Below are 12,003 nucleotides of genomic sequence, written 5' to 3' on the forward strand. Positions count from 1 at the left end.
ATGTCCATGTTTGCTGGTCATTTACACCAGCTTTTATTTTCTTCAAAAAGCCCATGGGAGTGCCCGCTTATCTGCAGAGGCTAAGGCCCGGTGGCCTGGGGTCCCTGGTGCGGTTGGTTCTGACAGGGCGGTGTTGAGAAGCAAGGGCGGGTGGGACAGGCTGGAGCCCGCTTCAGTCAGGTGTCCAGCGCCACCTCCCAGAGGGCAGGGTTCAGCCTGAGGACAGGAGAGAGCAGTGGAGGGAGCCTCAGCCATGTGCTGAAACTTGACGGCGGGTGGTTGATGCGGACTCCCCTGTTTCTGAAGGACGGCTGCCGATTTAGGCTTTGCAGATGCCATTTCTCAGCATCTCCAAATCTGAGTAGTAAAGCAAGGCGGTCACCAAGACTGTTGGAGATTCCGGTTGTAAAACCCCTTTAGGAGTGGTCCGGGACCGCACAACTGTAAGGAGATCGGCGTCAGATCAGTTGTGAGACAGGAAAGTTCCCGCAGTGTTCTGGATCTTGTTGTCGTGAAACTTCCCCAGGGGCTCTGCTTCCTTCATTATGGCAGGATGTTACCAACTACCTAAGGAAGCTCTCTTGAACTGAGAAAGAGGCGTGTTTTACTCTCGGGAGTGACTGGTCCCTCCTGGCAACCCACACCAATGCTGTCGGCCGCCCTTCCCCTAGCTCCAGAGCCTTCCCTCGTCACCATGTCACCATCATCCTGCTCACCAGTCCGAGCTGCCGGCCCTCCTCTGGTGCATGGCGCTCTGTAAGGCTGGGGTGGGGAACCCAGTACCCCGAGCCATTTTCTCACAATGCTTGATATCTTCCAGCTAAAGCAACAGGGTCCCTTGGCGACAACCCAAGTTGTCATGGCCTGGGCCAGGGGGATGGGGGGACGGGGGGCAGGGCCAGTATGTTCTCTAACACAGATAACAAAAAGCCGTGGCAGATGAAATCCACAAGTCCATGTTCCTGCCTGCTGAGATCCGTCTTTCCTGGATCTGTGGGACACCTGCTCGCCCGTACACCCCGACGGTCCCTTATTAGCAGAGTGCAGGAGGCCACCAGGTGTGCAAGGCCAGCACGCTCAAGGCTTCCTAAGGCCCCCATGGCCGGCGTCACTCACTCATCACGGCTGTCTTTCTGGCGGGGCCTGACCGATGCTTCGGGAAGCCCCCGCCTGGCCCTCGCAGTCGGTCAGGAGTCTCCCTGCCCGGCCGACCCCAGGAATGGGGTTCCGATGGGTTGTTCTGCTCAGATAGTGGAGAAGACAGATGAGAGCCAGAGAGGAGGAGAGAAGGTGGGAGAGGAGGGGGGAGGGGGGCCTCGAAGCCAGCTGGCCAGAGGCTAGAAGCAGGCGCGGGCGAGGCTGGCTCCAGCGCCGTCTGGAGTTGACAGATCCTTCTTGCACTGTGCTATCTTTCTCTCCTCCCCTCCCTTCTCTCCTCTGCCTCCTTCCCCTCTCTCCTCTGCCTCCTCCCCTTCTCTCCTCTCCTCGTGAGCAGGCAGAGCCCGCCAGCGCCCCCCACTGTGCCCACTCTCGCTGTTCTCCTCCACTCTCTCCCCCCATGAAGGAAGAGACCACTGGAGTTTGCATGCACCCTCCAATCAAAACGAGGCTGGTAGGTACCCTGGCAGGGAGAGGGGCCTGGCCAGGAGAGGCGAGGCGAGGCGGGCAGGAGCCACCAGGCGGCTGCCCCGCTGGTGTGCGTGAGCGCTAGACCTTCTGGAAGGGCCTGACTGACAGGTGCTCTGACCCCAGGATGGATACACAGTTTGGCCAAATGAGGACACACCGGCTGCTGTCCTGCCCTGTGTCTCCAGCTCTCAAGAACCAGGAAGAATTTTTTGTTTTGTTTTGTTTTGTTTTCCTAAAGCTTTGATGAGCATAGATGCTTTTCCCAGAAAGAAAAAAAAAAAAAGCTTAGTTGCGTTTCTATGGAAAATAAAAACTTTTCCCCCTTGTCTCTCTTCCTGCTACGTTTCCAGATAACAGGATGAGTGTTACATAACAGCCTGAAAGGCATCACCCATAATCCCAACCTAGCACGATGTTTTTTTTTTTTCATTTTTACATGTTTCCTTCTAATGCTTACTTGTATTCATTTATAACTTTACAGAGCGAAATCACAGTGTCCGTATCGTCTCTCGTTTTTCCTCTCTTCGCTGAGTGTTGGATTGTTTCTATCTTGTTCTCATCACCACATTGTATATGACTGTTTGCCTTCCATCCAGTGCGTGGTCTCCCATTGATGGACACATTCTTCCAGCAGGATGCGTGCTTGGTTTCCAGCGCCTCACTATTCAAGGGGACACATAGCTTTTGTGGCGGGTATTTTATTTTCTTAGGCTAGACCCTGCTGGGTACAAGATTGTGACTTTGGCTTTGCTCCCTTTCTAAAGCGGTTACACCCAGGGGCAGCAGCAGAAGACTGACCATGCTTTGCCACTGCTGAGCAACGCAGAGTGTAACTTTGGGGATAGATTTTTGTCTTATTTAGAGAAAATACAGGATAATTCATGGAAGCTGCCAATGTTCACCTTTCTTTAATAGCAGTAATAAACCGCTTTTCCCTTTTACTTCACGGTGGTCTGAGAGTCTTATCTGAATGTGACTTTTCACTTTGCTCTTGGTCTCGGCACACACGCTGAACTGTTAGGCCCCGCGAGGAGAAGGCACCACAGGCTTCCCCTGGGTCCTCCCGCTGTGTGGCAGGCAGCCGCCCGCAGCAGTCTGAGCTGCCACAAGGCATTCAGGCGCCCATTCTGGGGATTCAGAGATGTTTAAAGAGAGTTTGGGGAAGGGGAGCAGGCGTGGGCTGGGAATCTCCGTGCACATTATAGAGACACTGCCCTTCTCAGATTGGTTGAGAACTACTCCACCCATTCGGAAAAGCCAGATTTGGGTCTGTTCTGATGTGCTCTCGCTCACCCCTACCTTAGCGCAACCCCCTCCCCGCCCCCCCTCGTTTAGAGTGAGTCCAGAGCATCAGATAACTACCCCAGGGTCCTTAGACAAGTCCCTGGGAGAGACTGCCCCTACCCAGGGTCCGCGGTGGCCTCAGTGTCCAGGCTGCCGCCCTCTGGTGGCAGGTGGCGAGAGTGCATTCCCCAGCGGGTGGGAGGGCAGTTTCTGTGCCCTGGGGGCTGCAGGCAAAGCCAGTAGCAGAGTCCTTACGCTCCTGGGCCTGCTGGCAGTCCTCTAGGCTGGTATAAAGACAAAAGCACACTCCACATTCCCCAAGGCCTCTATGGGGACAAAGACAAATTGACCAAAGAGAAAGAAACGGAAGCAAAGTCTCCTTTCGGCCCTCCACCACTAGCTGATCAGGTCATTCGCTCACTCCTTCAGACCAGCCCTGGGTAGCAGCTGCCCTAGCACTGGGCCCGTCTGATCACAGTGCCCTGTGTCCCCAAGGCCATGGTGGCGGGGTGCTCACATGCTTACAGAGCTTGGTCCAAGGTTCTCCTCTGTGGCCGACGATTTACAGGGAGTCCAACAACTGAGGGGAAGAGACCGGAAGCAGTTTGTGGCCTAATTAGTGCAAGCCGCCTCCTGGTACTCTGTCCACCGTCGTAGACCGTGTCCCAGGATGTGACCTGTCAGCAGCCTCTAGGGCATGCCCCCCCAGCCGTGGGGAAGCCAACAGCAGCCACCGAGGCAGCTCTGGCGATCCGCGATCCCACACCCTGATCGCGGCCTTGTATGGATCAGGCCATGCATAGGGCCCAGCATGCCTAGGAGGCCCACACAGCCTCCAGGGAAAGGAGTTCCGGGCCAGGTGAGCATGGCGTGCCCTACAAACATGAGACTGAAGCCTGTCCTCCCTGCTGGGTTCCTGCCCTACGGCACAAGGATGGGCGCAGACACGACCACTGGCCAAGGGGCCGCAGGGACCGTCTATACGTTTCCCTGCAAACAATGAGGGCTCTGCGTGTGTTCCCCTGAACCCATCACTTCGGTGTTAAAAGTGCCAAAGATTTCAAACCTCTGCTTTCTAATCTGAAAGTAACCCTCTTATCTTTCTCTTTTTTGAAGATAAAAACATTCCCGGCTGATCCAGTGACCCCATTTCCCGATGTTTTCAATTCAGGGCCACAGTTCACTGTAAGTAGATTCAGAAAACAGGTCTGTGTTTTAAGATGTTGCTCCCATGTGACATGCTTTTCTGTGGCATGCCAGACGACAATGTCAGCAGCTGCTGCTTCTTCTTTCTTTCTTTTTTTTTTTTTTTTTAAAGATTCATTTATTTTGGGGGCTCCTGGGTGGCTCAGTTGGTTGGGTGTCTACCTTTGGCTCAAGTCATGATCCCAGCATCCTGGGATGGAGCCCTGTGTCGGGCTCCCTGCTCAGCGGGGTGTCTGCTTCTCCCTTTCCCACTCTCCCTGCTTGTGTTCTATCAAATAAACAAAATCTAAAAAAAAGAAAGAAAGAAAGAAAGAAAAGTTTGGGTGCCTGGGTGGCTCAGTCATTGAGCGTCTGCCTTCAGCTCAGGTCATGATCCCAGGGTCCTGGGATCGAGCCCCACATCAGGCTCCCTGCTCAGCGGGAAACCTGCTTCTCCCTCTCCCACTCCCCCTACTGGTTTTCCCTCTCTCACTGTGTCTCCCTCTGTCAAATAAATAAATAAGATCTTTTTAAAAAAGATTTATTTATTTTGAGAGAGTGAGAGGTGGGGGAGGGGCAGAGGGAGAAGGAGAATCTCAAGCAGACTCCCCACTCCCATACTGAGCCTGGAGCCTGACACAGGGCTCATTCCAGAACCCCGAGATCATGACCTAAGTCGACATCAAGAGGTCAGACACTCAACTGACTGAGCCACTCCGGCACCCTGATAGCTTCTTTTAATCCTATGAATGAACTCTGTGAGGTTGGGAAGGACTTGGGGTTTGGGGTCTCTACCTTTTTGTGACTTTATTTTACAGAAGAGAGCATCACGTAAGATAAAACGCATCATTCTAAAGTGACTTTTGGTACATTTAGTGCTATCCACCTACGATCTCTGGTTCCAAAACACTTTTATCACCCCAAAAGGAAACCTTTTTTTTTTTTTAATTTTTTTTAAAAGATTTTATTTATTTATTTGACAGAGAGAGATCACAAGTAGGCAGAGAGGCAGGCAGAGAGAGAGGAGGAAGCAGGCTCCCTGCCAAGCAGAGAGCCCGATGCAGGACTTGATCCCAGGACCCTGAGATCATGACCTGAGCCGAAGGCAGCGGCTTAACCCACTGAGCCACCCAGGCACCCCCCAAAAGGAAACCTTGTTCCCACTAGCAATCACTCCCCTTCCCCACCCCTCCAGCCCCCGGCACCCACCAATCTGCCTTCTGGCTCTGTGGATTTCCCTAGTGTGGATATTTCGGATAAATGGGGTCGTAGACTTTATGACCGTTTGTGCCTGGCTTCTCTCACCGAACATCATGTGTTTGAGGCTCTTGTACATGGTAGGAGGGATCAGAGCTTCATTCTTTTTTTCTTTTTTTAAGATTATTTATTTATTTATTTGTGAGAGAGATCACAAGTAGGCAGAGAGAGAGAGAGAGAGGAAGAAGCAGGCTCCTTGCTGAGCAGAGAGCCCGATGCGGGACTCCATCCCAGGACCCTGAGATCATGACCTGAGCTGAAGGCAGCGGCTTAACCCACTGAGCCACCCAGGCGCCCCCAGAGCTTCATTCTTTTTATGGGGGCTACTAGTCCAGTCCATTGGTCCGTTCATTCACTGGTGGGTATTGGCGTTATCTCTACGTCCTGGCTGTCGTAAGTCACGCTGTCGTGAGCGTATGTGTACATGTCTTTGTTGGGGTTCCTGTCTGCAGTCCTTTTGGGGTGGGTCTCCATCTTGGTGATGATGTGATCTTAGCTGTCGCTTCACCGCTCCTGGCCCCAGTCTCCTTTTATCTGAATGGAAATAGGAATAGGGACTGCCTGGTATCCGGTGAAGGCAGGGATCAAAAGGGAACAAGAAGTTGGCAGAACTTGGCCAACCACAGAATGTCCCAGAAGGGTCAAGGATGGTGGCTGTTTCTCAAGGGCCAGAGAGACAGGGGGGTGTCATTAATGACAGCAGGGAGTCATGGCAACCTACTTCATGTCCCCACCTCCCTTTGTGTATGGGGCAGCTGCTTTAAGCTCTGCAGAATGTCAGAATATTAAACCTTTAAATGCTGTAGTTTTCTCATCTGCAAAATGAGCGAGTCCGATGGCTTCTTTTCAGTGGCAAGTCTTTCCTTTCAATGAAAGCTTCCGCAGAACTCCCTGTCCAAGCGGCTGCGGGGAGCAGAAGTGGGGAGTCTGGGATCACCCTCCTCCTCTTGGGGGTCAGAGTTTGTAATTCCTAGAACCGAGTGATCCCCAGGCTTCCTTCCGGAGGCTTCCTGGCCAGTCTGGAGGATGTGTGAGGTGGGCCGGGGAGGGGGCTCCTCTGGGTAACCAACAGTGCAGTCTCTGAGCTGGGTGGTGGTCACTCCCTGAGGCGGTTTTAGTGGCTCAGACAGAGAGGGAGGGAGCAGTGGCTGGTGTAGTTATCAGAGGTTGAGCAGAACTAGGAAGGGGTCTAGCAGTGTAAGCAGAGGCAAAAAGCAGGTTCCTCGAATAATATATTTCTAAGGTCATGAGCAGCTTCCCACACCTGTCTTGGGACAACCAGACGGCAGAGACCCAGGCGCTGGGCAGGGCTGTTAAGTGCCATTCCATGCGCTCATCCTGCCCCTGTGGTTTCCCTGGGCTCAGCTCCCCCCGCTGGAAGCGCCTGCTCCGCTTCCCTCAGCTGGCCCACGGCGGCCACTCTGGCCTCCTGCCCAGCCCTGGCAGGGCTGTGAGACACCCAGGGAAGCCCTTCCTGAAAAGCTGGGGGCCAAGATGGAGCAGGAAGCCAATGTCAGAAACCACACTGAGTCTTTTAAGAACTGGGCAAGAGTGGCTCGAGGACAGCAGTTTTACCAAGTTCGAGAGAATATGGATGCTGGCAGGCTTTGGGAAGCACTGAGATAGTGGTAAAAAACACCAGTTATGGGGTCAGCTAATCCTGGTCCTCAGTGCTGCTTCTTAATACTCACTGTGTGACCCTGGCAAAATTAATTAACCTCTCTGAGCCTTACTTTTCTTTTTCATAAAATCAGCTCTAAGATACCCATTTTTTTTTTTTTCTCCACTTTTTAAATCTCTGAAACCAGTTAAGCATCTGCCTTCGGCTCAGGTCATGATCCCAGGATCCTGGGATCCAGCCCTGCACTGGGCTTCTTGCTCAGTGGGGAGCCTGTTTCTCTCTCTCCCTCTGCCTACCACTCTGCCTACTTGGGCACTCTCTCTGTCAAATAAACTAAAAAAAGCAAATAAATCTCTGAAATCAGAACATTCATTACATGAGTGGGTGTGACAAAGTTTGAATGACCACATTTTTCTTTCTCTGTGGCTCATGCAAAAGTGGTGGATCTTACAATGGATGGTGTCAAATGTGATGAAATATGACCTCTGCCTTAAGGACTGTCAAGAGGTAATATATGTAAAGTGCTTAGCACAGTGTCTGGCACAAAATAAAATCATTTAATAAGTGGTAATTTAGCTATGTTAAAAAAAAAACAAAACAGGAACTGTATGGTAAGGCGTAGGGAGTCACTGACAGTGTGAAAATGGAACCCAAATTGAGATTGATTTCCTCTTTTCTGTTTCCTCTCCAGGCAGACTTTAGAGACAGTAAATTACCGTGCTGTCCTGGCCAGTCTTCCCCACTGATTCCGGCAGTGACCCTGAGGCCTTTGACAGAGACCATCTCCACAGTGCAGACCATCTACACCACCCGGAAGCCCGTTTCTCTGGCAGCCAGGTGAGTGAGGTCAGCAGGTACCCGCAGGGAGCTCCGGTGATAGGGAAAGCAGGCACAAGCTCTAGTTTCACTGGTTCTGTGACATCTGTTTATTTATTCTTTCATTCATTTATTCTGTACATATTTACAGAAGTGTCTACAAAGGCTAGAGAATATTCTAGGCCCTCGGGATGTACAGTAAATAAAACAGAAATGCTACCTTTATGCAGTCTGTAATTTAGTGTTGGGGGAGAGGAGACAGACATTAAATAAATGCATGTGAATGTGTGTGTGTGTGTGTGTGTGTATGTGTGTGTGTGTGAGAGAGAGAGAGAGAGAAAGAGAGAGAGAGACCGAGGGCAGGGGATGACAAGCTAAAGAGGAACATGAAACCGAGAAGGGCACTGGGCATGCGGGGATGACCTCATTCAGGTGGCTTGTAAGCAGAGACCTGCAGGCAGGGAGAGAGCAAGCTGCAGGTGTTTGCAGGAAGAGGATATTCATCAGCGGAACGGCCAGTGCTAAGACCTCTGAGACGGAGTGTGCCCAGAATGGTTAATGGTTAATGCTCTGGCCAGCATAGCCAGAGCAGGATGAGACAGGACAAGAGCCCCATGAAGTTGGAGCTTGGGGCCAGATTGTACTTGTTGGTCACAGTAGAGAATGATGTCTACCCTGTATGAGATTATTTAAAAACTTTGTGCTTTAGATGTATACTTTGCGTGTGTGTGCGCGCGCATGTGTGTATGGGTGTATGTGCATGTAAACAGTGGAGACAGATCCCGTAGTCAAGCAATGGGGCCTGAGGGCCAAGAAATCAGAGGCAACCCCTCAAAGCAGCCAATTTTATTTCATACAATTTGCTTATTAAAATATGGGGGAGAGAGGACTCTGGGGGAAAGTGCATTTGAATCCGATTTGAAGTATGATTGAAAGACATCTAACCCTTGGACATCTTCCCGCTCCTTCAGAAGACCTTTACTGAGGCTGCTGTGTACCAGGTCCTAGGCTTGGCTCTGGGGTTCAGGGATGAATGACATATACGGTCAGTCCACTGGGGAGCAGTGCCCCGAGGAACTCTCAGTCTGGTGGGGGAACCCAGTAGGAAGTCAGACAATTTCAGGTCATTGATATGCTTGCAAATATCGGGGGTCCTTCAGGAGCCTGAGAGGGAAAGTCAAAAGCCAAGGTCAAGAAAGAAGATGGGGGAGATGACACTGTTCTTGTCACTGTTTAGTGGAATCTCATTATTTTGTCATCTACTCTTCTTCAGTGCAGAGACGCTCCGGCAGGAACTGGAGAGAGAGAAAATGATGAAAAGACTGTTGATGACCGAACTGTGAAATTCTCCCCTTGTGGCCTGGAGGATGGCATGGTGCCTTCTGTCCGTTTTCTTTCTTCGGGCTTTGTGTGCTCACTTAAGCACAGCACACAGATGTGTGCTCTGTTCGCCCAGGTCTCAGACCGTGGTTGGTTGAAGCCAACTTCTGGCTTGACTTTTATGGGAGAAGTTATTTTCTTTCTCCTGAGTATTAGAGTTTTTCTGCTACTCAATATAGTTGGGACAGGATTTGGGAAGCCTAGGAGAAGAAAGATGGGGAGATGGGATTCCCTCTGAGGACTACCTGTGTGTCTATATTAATAAGCACAGGAGTCAATGTGGCATGGAATCCTTTGCTATCAGTCTCAACCATGATTTTGTATGATTGAAACTTGCACCAAGCTTTGACTGTTTGTTAAAGAGTCATTTTTAATGAGAGAATAATTCTTTACTGCTGGTTTTTTCATTTACACTGGTAATTATACAGATCTTATAAAGTCCTTAACATTCATTTTTATTCCGACACGAACCGATGAACTAAAACAAGAAAGCTGCAGTCACCAGGATTGAAGTACTTCAGTGAAATCTGAAATACAATTTAAATTGTGGATTTGTTGGATATGATATTATTTGGGATAGACAGAATTTTTCATTGAACCCAAAGTAGGAAATTATAGCTTAAAATTGTCTAAAAATCCTAACAAGGGTAAGATGATTCAATATCAAGATTCATTTGGGCGTTCCATAAAGGAAAATCATTTCTAAAGTTGATTAATTCTTGTCCTGTTGATAGAAACTTGACCAGATGACACTTTGTTCTCTTTTTATATAGTTTCAAGAAATGTGTTTTTAAATTTTTATTATGCACTTGAACAACTTTGCAGGAATAAAGGCACCCCCTCCCCACAGACTAGCCCTCTAAGTTGTCTCCCGAGCTCTCAATGAACATGCACACATTTTTTTCATAGCTGTGAACAGTGTGTACATACTCTTTGGTTGGACTTTTCCACCTCACACATATCTTCCCTTTTCAATGCAGATCCTCCTCTCGCCAATTTAAATGTCTGTATATCCATGTAACATGGTTAACCTCACTCCTCCCTATACTAGATATTTGAGTTCTATCCAATTTTTCACTCTTATAAATAGTGCTGCTATGAATGTCTTTGTAAAAAAAAAAAATGCTCCTTCTTTTGGATTCTTCCCTTGGGAATATGTCCAAAGAGGGATTACAAGGTCAAAGAGCATGAAATATTTTATAGCTCTTATTTCATATTGCCAGATTGCTTTCTAGAAAGATCCAATCTCTGGGTTGGAAGGACCTTACAGGTCATTAGTTCAACTCCCCTGTTCCCTCTGAATGCTTGAATCCCTCTACGATTTATGATGCCACCAGCAATGTATAAGCATTTCTACTTACCGATAGTTCTGCCAGTATTGGGTTTTGCCATTTTAATTTATTTTTGCTAGTTTAATAGGTATGTATAGTTGTTCTTGAGAGGTTGTTTTATTTCGTTAATTGCTAACAAGGCTGAGCACTTTTCCATGTGATGATTTCCTAGCTGTATTTCCTTGTGTGTAGAATGTCCATCCACTTCTTATGACCACTTGTTAAGTGGAACTGCTCTCGTATATTTGTACCAGAACTGTATTTTTATGTTGTATTGTATAGTTTGCTCTCCTGTCCCTATCCTTAAAACTGAATGGTGCCAATAATTTGATACTAATGATTATTAAAAAAAAGATGTAATGCCTCATTTACTAGTATTGTTGTAAAATGAGGTATGTACGCAAATATTCAGATAACAGAGGATTAACCCTTTAAGTGCTGGATCTTTAAAATTTTAATATTTTTTGAGGGAAATCTTTCTAAAATGCGTTATGCACTTCCCTGCCTTAGTAAAGAGTATCCTGGAGAGTATTTAACCTTTTCTTGATGATTCACGGTCATCATTATCAACATCAGTCCCTTTTGTACCTTGGTGTGGTGCGGTGATGTCATCAGGAGCTATCAGAATACATAGGGCTTGGCTTTGCCTTTCACAGACTATTGTGCTCTTCTCACTGATGAATTTTACTGCTTTCTGCTCTATTGGTGAAGCCATCTGGGACATTTGTGGTGTCTGGGACTTTTTACTCCCATACTGTATGACCCCGGGCTCTACTTTTAAAACAGCTTTATCTGTTCTTTATCTCGTGCACACGATCCAAAATGTGTTCCTGTACAAGACGGGGGAGCTATCTGTGTCTGGTTGTAACCCCTTGCCAATGCGGCACCCTCCTCCTAACCTGCTTTCTGAGTCCTCTGCTCGTCACCTCCCTCTCTCGGACGGAAACCTCCAGGGCAGAACGGAAGTTTTCCTGGAGAAGCCGGGGAACCAAGTATGACACTTGTCGGGTGTGCTTTGCTTCCGAGGAGGGGTGCATGGGCTCTTGGGACGCTGTTGCCAGGAGGCTCCGAGCCTCCTGCTTTTTCTCCCCACATCCCCCTGGGTTCACCGATGTTCAGAAGTTAATGTCACTGGAAGTCTGATCCCAACAAGTTGGCTGTTACTGTATATGAAAACCCAGTACCTTTGGCAGCTCAGCTCTAACCAGTAAAATCAAGAGGATTCCATTGTTTCAGCAGTTGTCCTGGTTATTTGCCTACTTCAGTGTACGACGGGTGCTCGGCATGGTGAGCTGAGGCGATGACATCATGTTGCGTGGTTCATAGGGACAAAAAATAAACTGATAGAATTGCTTAACCTTTTTTACATACTTAACACAAAACAACAGCACTGTACGGTCACACAACACATACTTTATGTCTGGGGTGGGCGGGGGGGCTCCCCTTACTGACATAATCGTGCCAGAACAAGAGCTGAATCCTGGACCATAGACTCCTGGT

The 12,003-nt window shown here is 49.0% G+C and overlaps 1 protein-coding gene across 4 annotated transcripts in view; it reads left to right on the plus strand.

Annotated features, from left to right (window-relative positions):
- The window catches only part of EPB41L4B (erythrocyte membrane protein band 4.1 like 4B), a 124,555-nt gene extending 115,323 nt beyond the window's left edge, over positions 1 to 9,232 (plus strand). For 3 of the 4 annotated variants that reach the window (XM_044265176.1, XM_044265177.1, XM_044265178.1), the window contains exons 23-26: positions 1,496 to 1,612; positions 4,030 to 4,098; positions 7,668 to 7,813; positions 9,066 to 9,232. In XM_044265176.1, coding sequence (XP_044121111.1) covers positions 1,496 to 1,612; positions 4,030 to 4,098; positions 7,668 to 7,813; positions 9,066 to 9,135 — 402 coding nt within the window. In that variant the 3' untranslated portion in view covers positions 9,136 to 9,232. The remainder of the gene's footprint in view (positions 1 to 1,495; positions 1,613 to 4,029; positions 4,099 to 7,667; positions 7,814 to 9,065) is intronic. The other variant, XM_044265179.1, reaches the window with a different exon arrangement.
- Positions 9,233 to 12,003: the final 2,771 nt, after the last annotated feature.

Source organism: Neovison vison, chromosome 9, assembly GCF_020171115.1.
Source record: "Neovison vison isolate M4711 chromosome 9, ASM_NN_V1, whole genome shotgun sequence".
NCBI classification, from domain to species: domain Eukaryota; kingdom Metazoa; phylum Chordata; class Mammalia; order Carnivora; family Mustelidae; genus Neogale; species Neogale vison.